Source organism: Sparus aurata, chromosome 7, assembly GCF_900880675.1.
Source record: "Sparus aurata chromosome 7, fSpaAur1.1, whole genome shotgun sequence".
Classification (NCBI taxonomy): Eukaryota; Metazoa; Chordata; class Actinopteri; order Spariformes; family Sparidae; genus Sparus; species Sparus aurata.
The window spans coordinates 33,342,806-33,355,781 of NC_044193.1; the positions used below are offsets into that span (position 1 = coordinate 33,342,806).

General features: G+C 39.6%; 1 protein-coding gene across 1 annotated transcript in view; it reads right to left on the reverse strand.

Moving 5' to 3' along the window:
* Positions 1 to 2,158: 2,158 nt before the first annotated feature.
* The window catches only part of LOC115584553 (forkhead box protein P1-like), a 29,485-nt gene continuing 18,667 nt past the window's right edge, over positions 2,159 to 12,976 (reverse strand). Inside the window, exons 7-12 of the mRNA XM_030422044.1 lie at positions 11,547 to 11,621; positions 11,287 to 11,440; positions 10,872 to 10,948; positions 9,296 to 9,397; positions 2,753 to 2,874; positions 2,159 to 2,470 (exon numbers count right to left, since the gene is read on the reverse strand). Of these exons, the coding sequence (XP_030277904.1) occupies positions 2,413 to 2,470; positions 2,753 to 2,874; positions 9,296 to 9,397; positions 10,872 to 10,948; positions 11,287 to 11,440; positions 11,547 to 11,621 (588 nt within the window). The 3' untranslated portion in view covers positions 2,159 to 2,412. The remainder of the gene's footprint in view (positions 2,471 to 2,752; positions 2,875 to 9,295; positions 9,398 to 10,871; positions 10,949 to 11,286; positions 11,441 to 11,546; positions 11,622 to 12,976) is intronic.

Below are 12,976 nucleotides of genomic sequence, written 5' to 3' on the forward strand. Positions count from 1 at the left end.
GTAGCGGCCATGTTTTTGTTGATGTAGCATGTTGATTGAGAAGTCCTCTCCATCCTCCTATCATCTAATGATACATCAGAATACCTGTCTGACTGAAGAGTAGAAAATACCCCTAATAAAGACAGTGTAGAAGTTATGTATTTCCTCACTGCACTTTAGTGTGAGTTTCACAGAATTTGACATGAACTGAGATGAAGCAATGTTTAAAAAATGTAAGTGTGCTTAATGCCTCTTTATCACAAACACTGATTGCAGCTTGTTAATGTGTGCCATTATTCTAATGTAAAATAGCTACAAACTGTCAAAAGGTTGAACCGCCAGAAAGGCAAAATGTTACTTTTGACCAGATTTACAGCAATGTTTGTGAACTTTGTGATATTTGCTTCTCTTGTAAAAAATATAATGTCAATGTTAAATCTAATTAAAAGATCTAAATCTAAATGTTAAATTTTAAATCGAAATGTTAAATCGAAATCAAAACTTTAGATCTAAATCTAAATTTTAATTAAAAAAAATAAATATACATGTTAAATCTAAATCTAAATGTTAAATGTTAAGTCTAAATGTCAGGGATGAAACTAAATATTTGCTAATATGCAAATTCACACTGCCTGTCACCGGAAGTACCAAAATAAAAGCTTACCGAGCGCAGTGGTGGCTCTGTGGTGGAAGCTGTTACTGTCGCTGTCGTAGCAGACGCCTTGCTGAAACTCTGTATTGACGTCAAAACAGTCCTACCAATGTTTTCAGCTAAGTCGCTGGACATGCTGGCAGGCAACGCGAGAGCAGGTGAGGAGACATGACTAACAGTGCAGCGCAATCACTCTGTCTGAATACCAGAAGCAGACCAGGGATAGCGCTCGTACGTGTCAGTGAGCTTTTATTTTGGCGCCTTCGGTTACAGGCAGTGTGAATTTTACATTTAGATTTAAATCTAACATTTTTATTTAACATTTAGATTTAACATTTAATATTCAGATTTAGATTTAACAGTTATATTCAATATTTAGATTTAGACTTAACATTTAGATGTAACATTTAACATTTAGATTTAGATTCAACATTTTGATTTAAATTTAGAATTTTGATATTGATTTAACATTTAGATTAAGATTTTTTATTTCGATTTAAACATTGACCTTGTATTTTTATAAGAGAAGTAAATATCACAAAGTTTACACAATTATTGCTGTAAATCTGGTCAAAAGTAACATTAAAAGATTCACATACGTTTTTTAAATGTGATTTGTTGCTAAATGTGGTGAACAGTTGCAACTTCGCAACTTTACAATCAGTGCCCCATATTAAAGCGCCCATGTAATATGTATCCTTTTGGCAAAACAAAACATGAGCCAAAACCAGAATCTGCAAACTTAAGTGTTATATTCGTAATTTAAATGTTAAATAATTATTTGCTAGGCACTTTAATAGACAAACCTTATTTTGAATTAACTACATGATATGGGCATTGAGGCAGTGAGGATGCCTCACAGAGGTGGTAACAGGGAACACGATTCTTCCCCAGAGAGAAGTGTATTGGATACACTCTGATACTTTGTTGTGATATTTTGCTTGTGTGAGAGACCTGTTGTGCAGATTGTGACCTATACTTAACACACCTGTGTAGATCTATTGTGAATTTACATATGCTTAAGAGGGCCGTCTTGCCCATATGTCAGTGTGGCAAAATTAAACAGCTTAATTGGATTACTGTCCCTGATTTTTCTTGTCCATTTACTACAAGATTCAGCAGCCCACACTCAACTTATCAACTTATTACATGAGTTCAGCGCATTGTGTCTTATTTGAACAATATTAAGGTCGAATATAAAAACTGTTGGATAAAATATAAATACAAATAAAGAAAAACAGTCAACATGAAATAAATGATTAAATTAAACAGAATTAAATACAGAAATGAAGAACTGAAATGCAGACTAAGACTTTTTTTTCTGACAATACAAGAATACAGAATATCACCAGACTGATACTTTAAAGACATTTTGTATAATTGTTTGTTGTGTTACTCAATTAACTACATTACTAATTCCATCAGTGTTATGTTTCAGTATAACTAATCATGTTCTAGAGTACTGCATGGTAATTATACACAGTTTCCAGAAGGAAACTAGCAGTTCATAAATGAGTCAATTCAGACTGAAGACAAAACACGCACTAATGACGTTGTCATTTATTTAGCAAAACTTCTTTGACAATTAGAAATCAGTAAGTATAAAAACTGTTATATGTACGGTATGTGTACAAAATATCTTTACGTAACAAACTTTAAAACCATGTTTAACATGTTATATGAAAATAATACAAAATACAAACTGACATTTCCAAAGATTCTTTAGTTCTTCATGCAGTTCTGGACGAAGGGAGCAGCTCAGTGCTGCTATCTGCAGGTGTTCATGAATCCTCTGGGCAGTAATGAGAGTAGGACTTGAGCCACTTCACAGGACAGTCCCTGAAAACACACACAGTTAGTGTGACACACACACACACACGCTGCACTGACTAAATATGCTCTCATTACAGCCACCCTTCCTATTTTAAATACATATGGGCAGACAATTGATTAATTAGATTCTCCTAATTCTGAATTATTTCCCTACCTCCTCCTTATCTTCCCTACATGTTAACACAAATATCTGCCCACAGACAGCACTGAAATTGAGGCTGAATCCTAAATAGAGAGTAAAGAGAAGTTTCCGTGTGTATTTGTTCTGAGTGTTGGGATTGTTTGTACCTGTGATACTTCTGTCCTTTCCTCCTCTGGTACTCTGTTTCATCCACTGTCCACACAGCTCCCTTTCCTCTGTCCACTCGCACAAAGCATTTGTGTAGGCTGAGGTTGTGCCGCACTGCATTCTGGTTGGAACAGAAACATTCTATTGTCATAGAAGCAAGGCTTCTCTGAAATATAACTAGAACTTGAACGCATCACTCAAACCATTTGGCTACAATGCTATGGCTTCTAATCGTCCTAAGTGTAGCAAAATTAAGACCACATTTCCCCTGAAACCCCACTGCTTCCTTTGAATGTATAAGTCATATGGGAGTTACTATTATTACCAGTGTTTAACAACTACATAAGCTGATGGTTAGTTGATTTGTAACACAGAACCATCTGGAAAGGGGTTGCTAGAAACCGGCACTTTCAAAAAGGTACTCTGCAGCTGATTGGACTAACCATCTGTCCATCACCGTCTATCATTGGCTAAATTCAACCAATCGGATTAGTGCTCGCCCTAAAAAAAAGCCTTCAGTACCTTTCTTTGATCTTCTTTCAATATACATATCTCAAGACACTCTTTAGTTCTGATTAGGGATGGATTTTGTTAGGATTTTATCAATACTGATGGGGGTATAACCCATGGGGGTTACTGTTACCGGATGGCATTGCAAAACCGGATCGGAGCCGTAACGCAGCAGACAGTATCCAATGGAAATTCGGGGTAAGCATCATCACCAGGGCTGGGACAACGCGTCGACGTAGTCGACGTAATCGACGACATAAATTCGTCGACATGAATAATTTGCGTCGGCGCGTCGTCCCAAACAGGAAGTGGTAGTACCTGCGGAGGCTGAGAATAGCTCCCCTCACACAGAGAAGCTGCATTAACGCCGCAGCGGCGGTTCGTCAATTCTCCGCCGTTGGTCATTCACACAGTGCGAAGCACCGGCTGGAATAAAGACGAACCGCCATGTAATTCACACAGAAAGCTGCGCTGCGGCTCCTAAAGAGACGTGACGGTACACGTCATGATGATGACGTCGGGGTGTTTCCCAGGTGTCTCCCCTGTCACTCCAAACCCACGGACCGTGTATAATGTGTAGTGATTGAGAACCCGGCCCCCTAAACATCCTGGAAGGTGAACGAGTTACGTTGTTTGCGCTAAATTACATTATTACATAATCGCCATCAGTAAACAGGTCGCTGCGTGAATCACTTGCGGGGACGGAGGCTGTTTTCTTGGGGAAAGTTCACTTAAGTCTCGGTCGGGAGGGCTGACCATCGCAGTGATTTATATCAACACAACCACTTGAGTGAGTTAAGGGTTTTTGCCGGTGACAGACGCCGTTTTTCGGGTAGAAATGTGATGAAGAGTTGGTAGGACAGGCGGGAGGACAGACACTGCTCCGCCTACAACTGCGTTTTTTTTCCCTCATATTAGTTACCAAGGACAGTTACAGTTACTACGTTACTTTTGTTTGGTAATGTAACGTTAAATTAATCGTTAGATTAGTCGACTAATCGAAAAAATAATCGCTAGATTAATCGTTTGAAAAATAATCGTTTTGGACAGCTCTAATCATCACCAAACACTTGGAGCGCGCGCATAGTATGAAGCTAAAGGAGGACGGCGTGTTTGATTGCCATAACAAAGTAAAGTTTGCAGCCTGGCTAACGCTAAAGACTGCAGCGCCGTGGCAGCAGCACCCGGTTTTGTTTCTGCGACGTCAAGTCACGGAGTTTGTTGTCAAGTTTATAGTCATTACAGTTGGGTAGATTCAAAAACCATCCATGTCAAAAGCCGATAAAAAATCATTTACAAAAAGTAAAAAAAAAAAAAAAAAGTACAGATAACGGTACGGTTTGTCCAGAATCTTAACAGTACACTGGTACCACCCAATTAGGAGCCGGTACCAAAAAGTACCGGTCCTCGGTATACATCCCTAGTTCTGATATGCTAAAGCAGCATCTAGGCTAACCTCGTGTTCGAGCAAACAGCGGCTTCTCTGGCTAGTTGTCACATCTAGGGATGTATACCGGCCAAACGGTACTGTTATCCGTACTTTTTTTTTTTAACTTTTTTATTTTATTAACCTTATTATTTTTTATTGGCTTTTGACATGGATGGTTTTTGAATGTCCACCCAACTGTACCCAGAGGAAACGAAAACTAGAAAAGAGATCTCAGTAATGTCTCATTCATTTCTCCTAGACAACTATGAGATCTATGTGAGACCAAAGTGAGACTGTGGTTGATTTCTCCTGTTTCTCAATTGTTTCTCCTGAGAAACAGGTGCAGAAAATCTAAACTTGGGCTCCCTGTAAGTTTCAAAGGAGATCTCATCAAGCTCTCAATGAAGTTTCAGAATGTCTCCCCAGTGCTGGAAAGGAGCAAGGTTTACGTCGCAGAAACGAAACCGGGTGCTGCTGCCACGGCGCTGCAGTCTTTAGCGTTAGCCGGGCTGCTAACTTTACTTTGTTATAGCAATCAAACACGCCGCCCTCCTTTAGCTTCATACTATGCGCACGCTCCAAGTGTTTGGTGATGATGCTTACCCTGAATTTCCACTGGATACTGTCAGCTGCGTTAGGGGTCTGATCCGGTTTTGCTCCGCCGTCCGGTAACGATAACCCCCACGGGTTTCATTTTGAGTCCGCCATGGCGCAGTACAGTAGACAGCTGGCGTCACGAGGCCGAGGAGTTTCTGCGATGATCACATAATCACTCGCGACCGCAGTTAAAGGTCTGTGTTATAACAACAACAACAGGAAGTGTTCCCGACGAATGTTTAGCAGAAGAACTTGTGTTTGTCTCTATTTGAGATTTGTGTGCAGGTGTCAACACGGAGTGTTTTATTTTGAAAAGTAACCGGATGTTATATTGTTATTTCTGTGCTTGATTTCCTGTCAGCTCATTGCTAAATTCAGCTGAATTGCTGCATCGTGCTAGTATTTGTTATTGTATAGCTTCTGTTCTGTTGAAGCTTTATTATTACCATGTGGTAATAAAAAGAAGGTTGAATCTTTTAACATCTTCTAAAGTCTGTATTTTTTTACACAAAATTACATGTTGTAGTATCGATAAGAGTATCGATAAGTATCGGTATCGATAAGGAGTATCGGTATCGATTCAATCCTAACGATATCCATCCCTAGTCACATCTAAAGCACGACTGGAGCTGTTGGTCGTCCCTCATAGGAAGCTGATCTCTTGCTGATTGTGTTAATGTTGTAAACATTAACACAATCATGCATGTCATAAACATGTCATAAACATGAACATTTTTACCAGCCCTCCCATCCATCACGATGATCCATCCATCCATCATAATGATCCATCCATCAACATGGTCATTTTTACCAGCCCTCCCATCCATCATGATTATCCATCCATCCATTATGATGTGGTCGCAGTGTAGCCCTAACAAACCCTGCATCCCAAACCACCTTCTCAGCCCTCATCCTTCTGTAGTGACTGATAATGACCATAAGCTGTCATTTATTTTGACATTGTTGATGCAGTCTGTCACCATATAATGTTTGATGATATGTGTTCAAGTGTGGGCTCGTTTGTTTTGCCTTAATCAATCAATAGAGAATGATGAATCAGCCGTTAGCAGGGATCAAAGAAATACATGAATTTAAGAGTTATTTCTGTAAATGGACATCCTGTACAGTTACACCTCATCTCATCTGCTCTTGTCACCATTGTTCTATTTTTAATGGATGTACCTACACTGAACAAAAACATAAACGCAACACTTTTGTTTTGCTCCCATTTTTCATGAGCTGAACTCAAAGATCTAAAACTTTTTCTATGTACACAATAGATCCATATCTCTCAAATATTGTTCACAAATCTGTCTAAATCTGTGTTAGTGAGCACTTCTTTGCCGAGATAATCCATCCCAGCTCACAGGTGTGGCATATGAAGATGCTGATTAGACAGCATGAATATTGCACAGGTGTGCCTCAGGCTGGTCACAATAAAAGGCCACTCTGAAATGTGCAGTTTTGCTTTATTGGGGGGGTCTGGGGGGGTCAAAAAACCAGTCAGTATCTGGTGTGACCACCATTTCCCTCACATCTCCTTCGCATAGAGTTGATCAGGTTGTTGATTGTGGCCTGTGGAATGTTGGTCCACTCCTCTTCAATGGCTGTGCGAAGATGCTGGATATTGGCAGGAACTGGAACATGCTGTCGTATACGTATCATATACGTGTCGTATCCAGAGCATCCCAAACATGCTCAATGGGTGACATGTCCAGTGAGTATGCTGGCCGTGCAAGAACTGGGATGTGTTCAGCTTCCAGGTTTTGTGTACAGATCCTAGCAACATGGGGCCATGCATTATCATGCTGCAACATGAGGTGATGGTCGTGGATGAATGGCCCAACAATGGGCCTCAGGATCTCGTCATGGTATCTCTGCATTCAAAATGCCATCAATAAAATGCACCTGTGTTCGTTGTCCATAACATACGCCTGCCCATACCATAACCCCAACGCCACCATGGGCCGCTTGATCCACACACTGACATCAGCAAACTGCTCACCCACACGACGCCACACACGCTGTCTGCCATCTGCCCTGAACAGTGAAAACTGGGATTCATCTGTGAAGAGAACACCTCTCCAACGTGCCAGACTCCACGGAATGTCAGCATTTGCCCGCTCGAGACGGTTACGACGACGAACTGCAGTCAGGTCAAGATCCGGTGAGGACGACGAGCATGCAGATGAGCTTCCCATAGACAGTTTCTGACAGTTTGTGCAGAAATTTTTGGGTTATGCAAACCGATTGTTGCAGCAGCTGTCCGGGTGGCTGGTCTCAGACGATCATGGAGGATCCACATGCTGGATGTCGAGGTCCTGGGCTGGTGTGGTTACATGTGGTCTGCGGTTGTGAGGCCGGTCGGATGTACTGCAAAATTGTCTGAAACACCTTTTGAGACAGCTTATGGTAGAGAAGTGAACATTCAATTCACGGGCAACAGCTCTGGTGGACATTCCAGCAGTCAGCATGTCAACTGCATGCTCCTTCAAAACTTGTGACATCTGTGGCATTGTGCTGTGTGATAAAACTGAACATTTTAGAGTGGCCTTTTATTGTGGCCAGTTCTTGCATGACCAGCATACTCACTGGACATGTCACCCATTGAGCATGTTTGGGATGCTCTGGATACGACACGTATACGATACGTATAGGACAGCGTGTTCCAGTTCCTGCCAATATCCAGCAACTTCGCTCAGCCATTGAAGAGTAGTGGAAAAACATTCCACAGGCCACAATCAACAACCTGATCAACTCTATGTGAAGGAGATGTGAGGCAAATTGTGGTCACACCAGATACTGACTGGTTTTCTGACCCCCCCAGACCCCCCAATAAAGCAAAACTGCACATTTCAGAGTGGCCTTTTATTGTGACCAGCCTAAAGCACACCTGTGAGGTGGGATGGATTATCTTGGCAAAGGAGAAGTGCTCACTAACACAGATTTAGACAGATTTGTGAATAATATTTGAGAGAAATGGATCTTTTGTGTATATAGAAAAAGTTTTAGATCTTTGAGTTCAGCTCATGAAAAATGGGAACAAAAACAAAAGTGTTGCGTTTATATTTTTGTTCAGTGTCGGTACCTCGCTGTCCACGTAGCAATATGATGACTCTACTCTTGATCCCACCTACAAAGCTCTGCTTAAACAAACTGTTTCTCTAACTGGGGTAACGGCAATCAATAACACACTTATAGTTCTTTTCTTGATGAAAATCTATGCTGACATCAGTAATGGGTTGTTGCAGCATTTGTGCACTTCTTGACTTTACTCAATGTTATTCTCTAAGTGAGGAAGACAAAAAAGTAGTACATCCAGTCCAACAGCCCTTCAGAGGTCAACAAAGTATTGGCAACTATGCTGTTGTTTGACAGTCTTTATGTTACCAAATTTTAATGTGACACACTAGAAATTTGTTATACATGCAAAGGAAATTAGATTAAAATAGTGTGAAATATCAGCTAGGATTAGCTCCAGTTTAAAAGAATTAATCGATGTAGCTAATGAAGATGGATGGATGGATGGACAGATTATCCAAATGTGAAGAGGTCCTAAGAACAAACAGTGCAGCTGCGTTTCAGTATAAATCAGAAGAGAGGGACTGGAGAAATGCGACTACACTCAGACTTGAGTGGCAAATGTTAGGACTTGAGACTTGCTTGAGAAACATTGATAAAAGACTTGGCTTTGACTTGAACCAGATGACTCGAAAGGACTTGACTTTTAGATATTGAGAAGTGATGTTTTGTTTTAGATAAAAAACCTCTGGATCATTTCTAGTGTAAACTTTGCAGCATGCTAGGGCAAGGCATAACAGCAGAGGCCACTGCAGCAGCATATAAAAATAATAATATTTCAATTAAAGCATTGTTTTGTAACTGACAGTAATAAGAAAAGAAAATCATTATGACTACATAATACAGTACAATAACTTGCTGCATTGCATAATGCATATCATTTCAGTACATATCAGGGAGAATGTCTAATGTGAGTAGTTCAAACCTTCCAGGTTGCGGTGTTGTGTCTGAAGAAGAAGAACATGGTAGTGAACCAGTTGTAAATCTCATTCAGAGTGCGCTGTTTGTCTGGAGACTCTAGAATAGACTGCAAACAGCAAGACACAGTGAGAAACATGCAGGGATAGTTAGGACAAAAACATCAGTCATTCAGTGTACTGACAAATGAACCAACATGTCCAGCTGCAGTTACAGCAGCTCTCACTCAATACTGAGTATTTCTTGTAAATTATTTGTGTGATTGCTGTAGTACAGGTTCTGCTGGTTCAGCATTGAAACTAGTGTTCTTCTCAGCAGTGGCGGTTCTAGACCCGTTTTCATAGGGGGGCCAGGTTGGGGCCGGCTTTTTTGTTAGGGGGCACATACAACCCGGAAAAAAGGATAAATCCCTCATTCAGACAAAGCAGTGTTTACAATTTCAACAATTTTGATTGGGTAGTAAACTGCTGAGACACTTTATTTCTGCCTTTCCCTTCAGAACAAAATCATTGCAAGAAATCTGTCATTGTATTATTGATGCAGACTCCCTGTCAGGGGGTCACAGGGGGGTCCAGACTCAGAGTTACGGGGGCACTGGCCCCTGTTGCCCCCCCCCCCCCTTAGAACCGCCCCTGCTTCTCAGCTTTTCCTGTAAGTTTTCAGCTTTTTTTTTTTTCCAATAATTATTTGTACTGAAATTGGGATACAGTTCTCACACACTAATATTATCTTAGCTCTTTATTATTATTCTCTTTAACTTTATTTTACGTTTGCATGCTTTTCCGTCACTAACTCCTTACATACTTACATACTTACAGCAGATACAGAACGATTCATTGATCAAAAGGTTCTGTACTTTTTAAGATATTGAGCTTTTTTCAACATATTTTGACAATGTAAATGACAGCATGACAAACATTACAGACACATAATGCACATAAGCACAGTACATGTATACTATGCCAACTGTTCATAGGTACATACCAAAATATGTCTTCATATTGTTAGCTTATTCAAAAATGAGTACAAATTGCTTCAATAAAGATATTATTTTACCTTGATTCTCGGCTTTTAGTCCAAATCGTGATTAACCTAGTCAAATTTTAGAGCTAACTAAACAAATTTTGGCAAGGTTGACCAAGCCGTGAGTCTGAATTAGGGTTGCAGTGTTATAAGATGCTGTCAGTATGATGACCATCCCTGAAAATATCATGGTTTCATGGTATACCTTTAAAGATAATGAAAATACTTTCATATTTTACTATAATTTCACACAATATAATGACCTGATGGACATGAACCTCATACAAACTTGAAATAGACATTTCATTTTATGGTAAAACACCATATCAAGTGGTCACCAACACTTTTATGGTCGAATTTGGATCAGATAATATATATAATATATGATACCTTTAAATGTTCATACAATACCACCATACACCCTGAACCCAGTGAACTTCTGCAACCCTAGTCTGATAATATATTTGAAGATGTTGCAATGTGTACTCTCTAGTGAAATCAGTCAAAGCACATCAATCATAACAAAGACTCACTTTATATTAGCCTTGAAAGAAACTCACCCATCTTATCAAGTAGGCATAGGTGTACGGGGGCCTGATGTTGTTGTGTTTGTAACATTCAATACTGGGGACCAAATCTTTACAACAAAAGTAATGATATGTCATCAGTTCATCTCTTCAAAAACATATTTTATAATTATTCATCAAAAATTGCCTTTAAATATCTGCAATACCACACTACATGTGTGTTGGTTAGAAACATTAGCGACAAATTCTGAAGCATAAAACCGGTTTTGAGAGCATGAAAAGACAGAATGGTGATAGTGATCAAATAAACAATAAATACAATTCTTAATGATGTGCCCTCACACATTCCACAACTCAGAATGTGCCAAAAAATCTATTAGAGCTATTATTAATTTTGTTCCTGCTAGACTATTTTGTAATTACTATACTTCCACAGAATCTGTGTTACCTGGCAGAAGGTGTGCAGAACCAGCAGCTCTGTAGCCATACCGAGGCAGCTCCTCCAGATTTTTAATTCTCCATTGTTGTACTCCATCTCCTTCTGTTACCGAAGGCTGTGGCAGGATTGGAGGAAGGCCGCATTGCCACTCAGAAGCTGCCTTCTATATGAAGTAGTTGGAAATGAACAGATCCTTCAAACAACACTGAGCAAATGCATGTCAAATTTTTATTCAAGCTGAAAGAAACCAAAAGTTGGAACCAACATACCAAATCAGAGTATTTGTGCTCTGACAGGTGCAGATGAAGCTGCATGGCAATGAGTTTCTGTTTTTCCAGGATAAGCTGAGAAAGAAAATGCTCATGGTTGAAATACTTCAAACTTTGCTTCAATAGAATATGATTTCACAGCAGAAGGCCAGCAGAGAATTTGTTAGCCATTAGTGAAAATCAAGTTTCTTTTTTGCATCAGCAACATATCTTTTTATCAGTTGAAACTAATGCTGCCCAGATTGTCTTCAACAGTTGGAGCTTTTTCCATACAAATGTCCTGGCTCGGCTTGACCCAGTTTCACTCAGCATGTCAGCCCAGCACGGCAGGGATTTGCATTTCAATTACATCATGGCTACCTGCTTGAAGGTGTGTCTTTAACTGTGTTGGTGTTGTGTAGTGAAGCGGCTGTTAATACGCTTCCTTCCAGACGTATTGAGAATAGTCGCAAACAAAGTTCTGCTGATTCAGTGACACATTTTATTTCTTCACAACAGAAGTCATTCTTTATTTTGTTATCTTAATTTCAAAATTCAGGAAATGTTGGGTTTTCACCACCTGAAAGTAAACATGATGAAGTAGTAAAATACAGCAAGTATCTGAATGTAAAAACAGGGACACAGGAGAGAAATCAAACTTTAAACCACAGAGTTTCAATAATTTTTAGAAGCTACACAATTACTGTTATTGCTGAACACACAAGGATTTTTTTACTTTTCTCTCAGATTTCTGCACAAACATAAGTTGTGTCTTATGAAAATCAGCGTGTTATGCTTTGACTCGGTACGGCTAAAAGTGCCACCGGAAAAGCCCCAATGACAGTTCAATGTTTTGGTAAATGTGTTTATTTGCTTTCTTTCTGAGAGTGAGATGTTCCAATGGATGTTGAGCTCATGTCTGTGTGTTCAGTACAGTTTGGATATCCTAGCTTAGCATTAAGACAGGAAGAAGGGGCAAAAAGTTAGCCTGGCTCTGTCCAAGTTAAAAAAATACTAACAAAACCTTTCAGGCTAAATATTGTTGAAGCATTCCTTTAATGTGGAAAAATATTCAGTGTCAGTTCATAATTGTCTGCATGCAACATTTCTGTGTGGCCTCTTTCCCAAAAGCGTTCTTGTTTGAGGCCCTGGTAATGACATGAAACAGCTATCTTTTCCCCGAATTACTGACATACACTAAGATGCACGTAGCTGGCCTGACTATAAAAACAAAGAATAGAGAAACATGGATTATAACACACATAGAAGTGTGACTTCATTCTCTGCTCAGGATGCCATCACTCCAGTATAACTTTAAATAGCAAATTCTTGTTTGCTGTTATGTTAATGTTCAAAATCATATATTTCACCTTTTAAGTCAGGCAAGTAAGTCCTATAATGAGACAGGATGTGCGTATCCTCAGGATGTTAAATTGCAGTTCTTTTGCTGT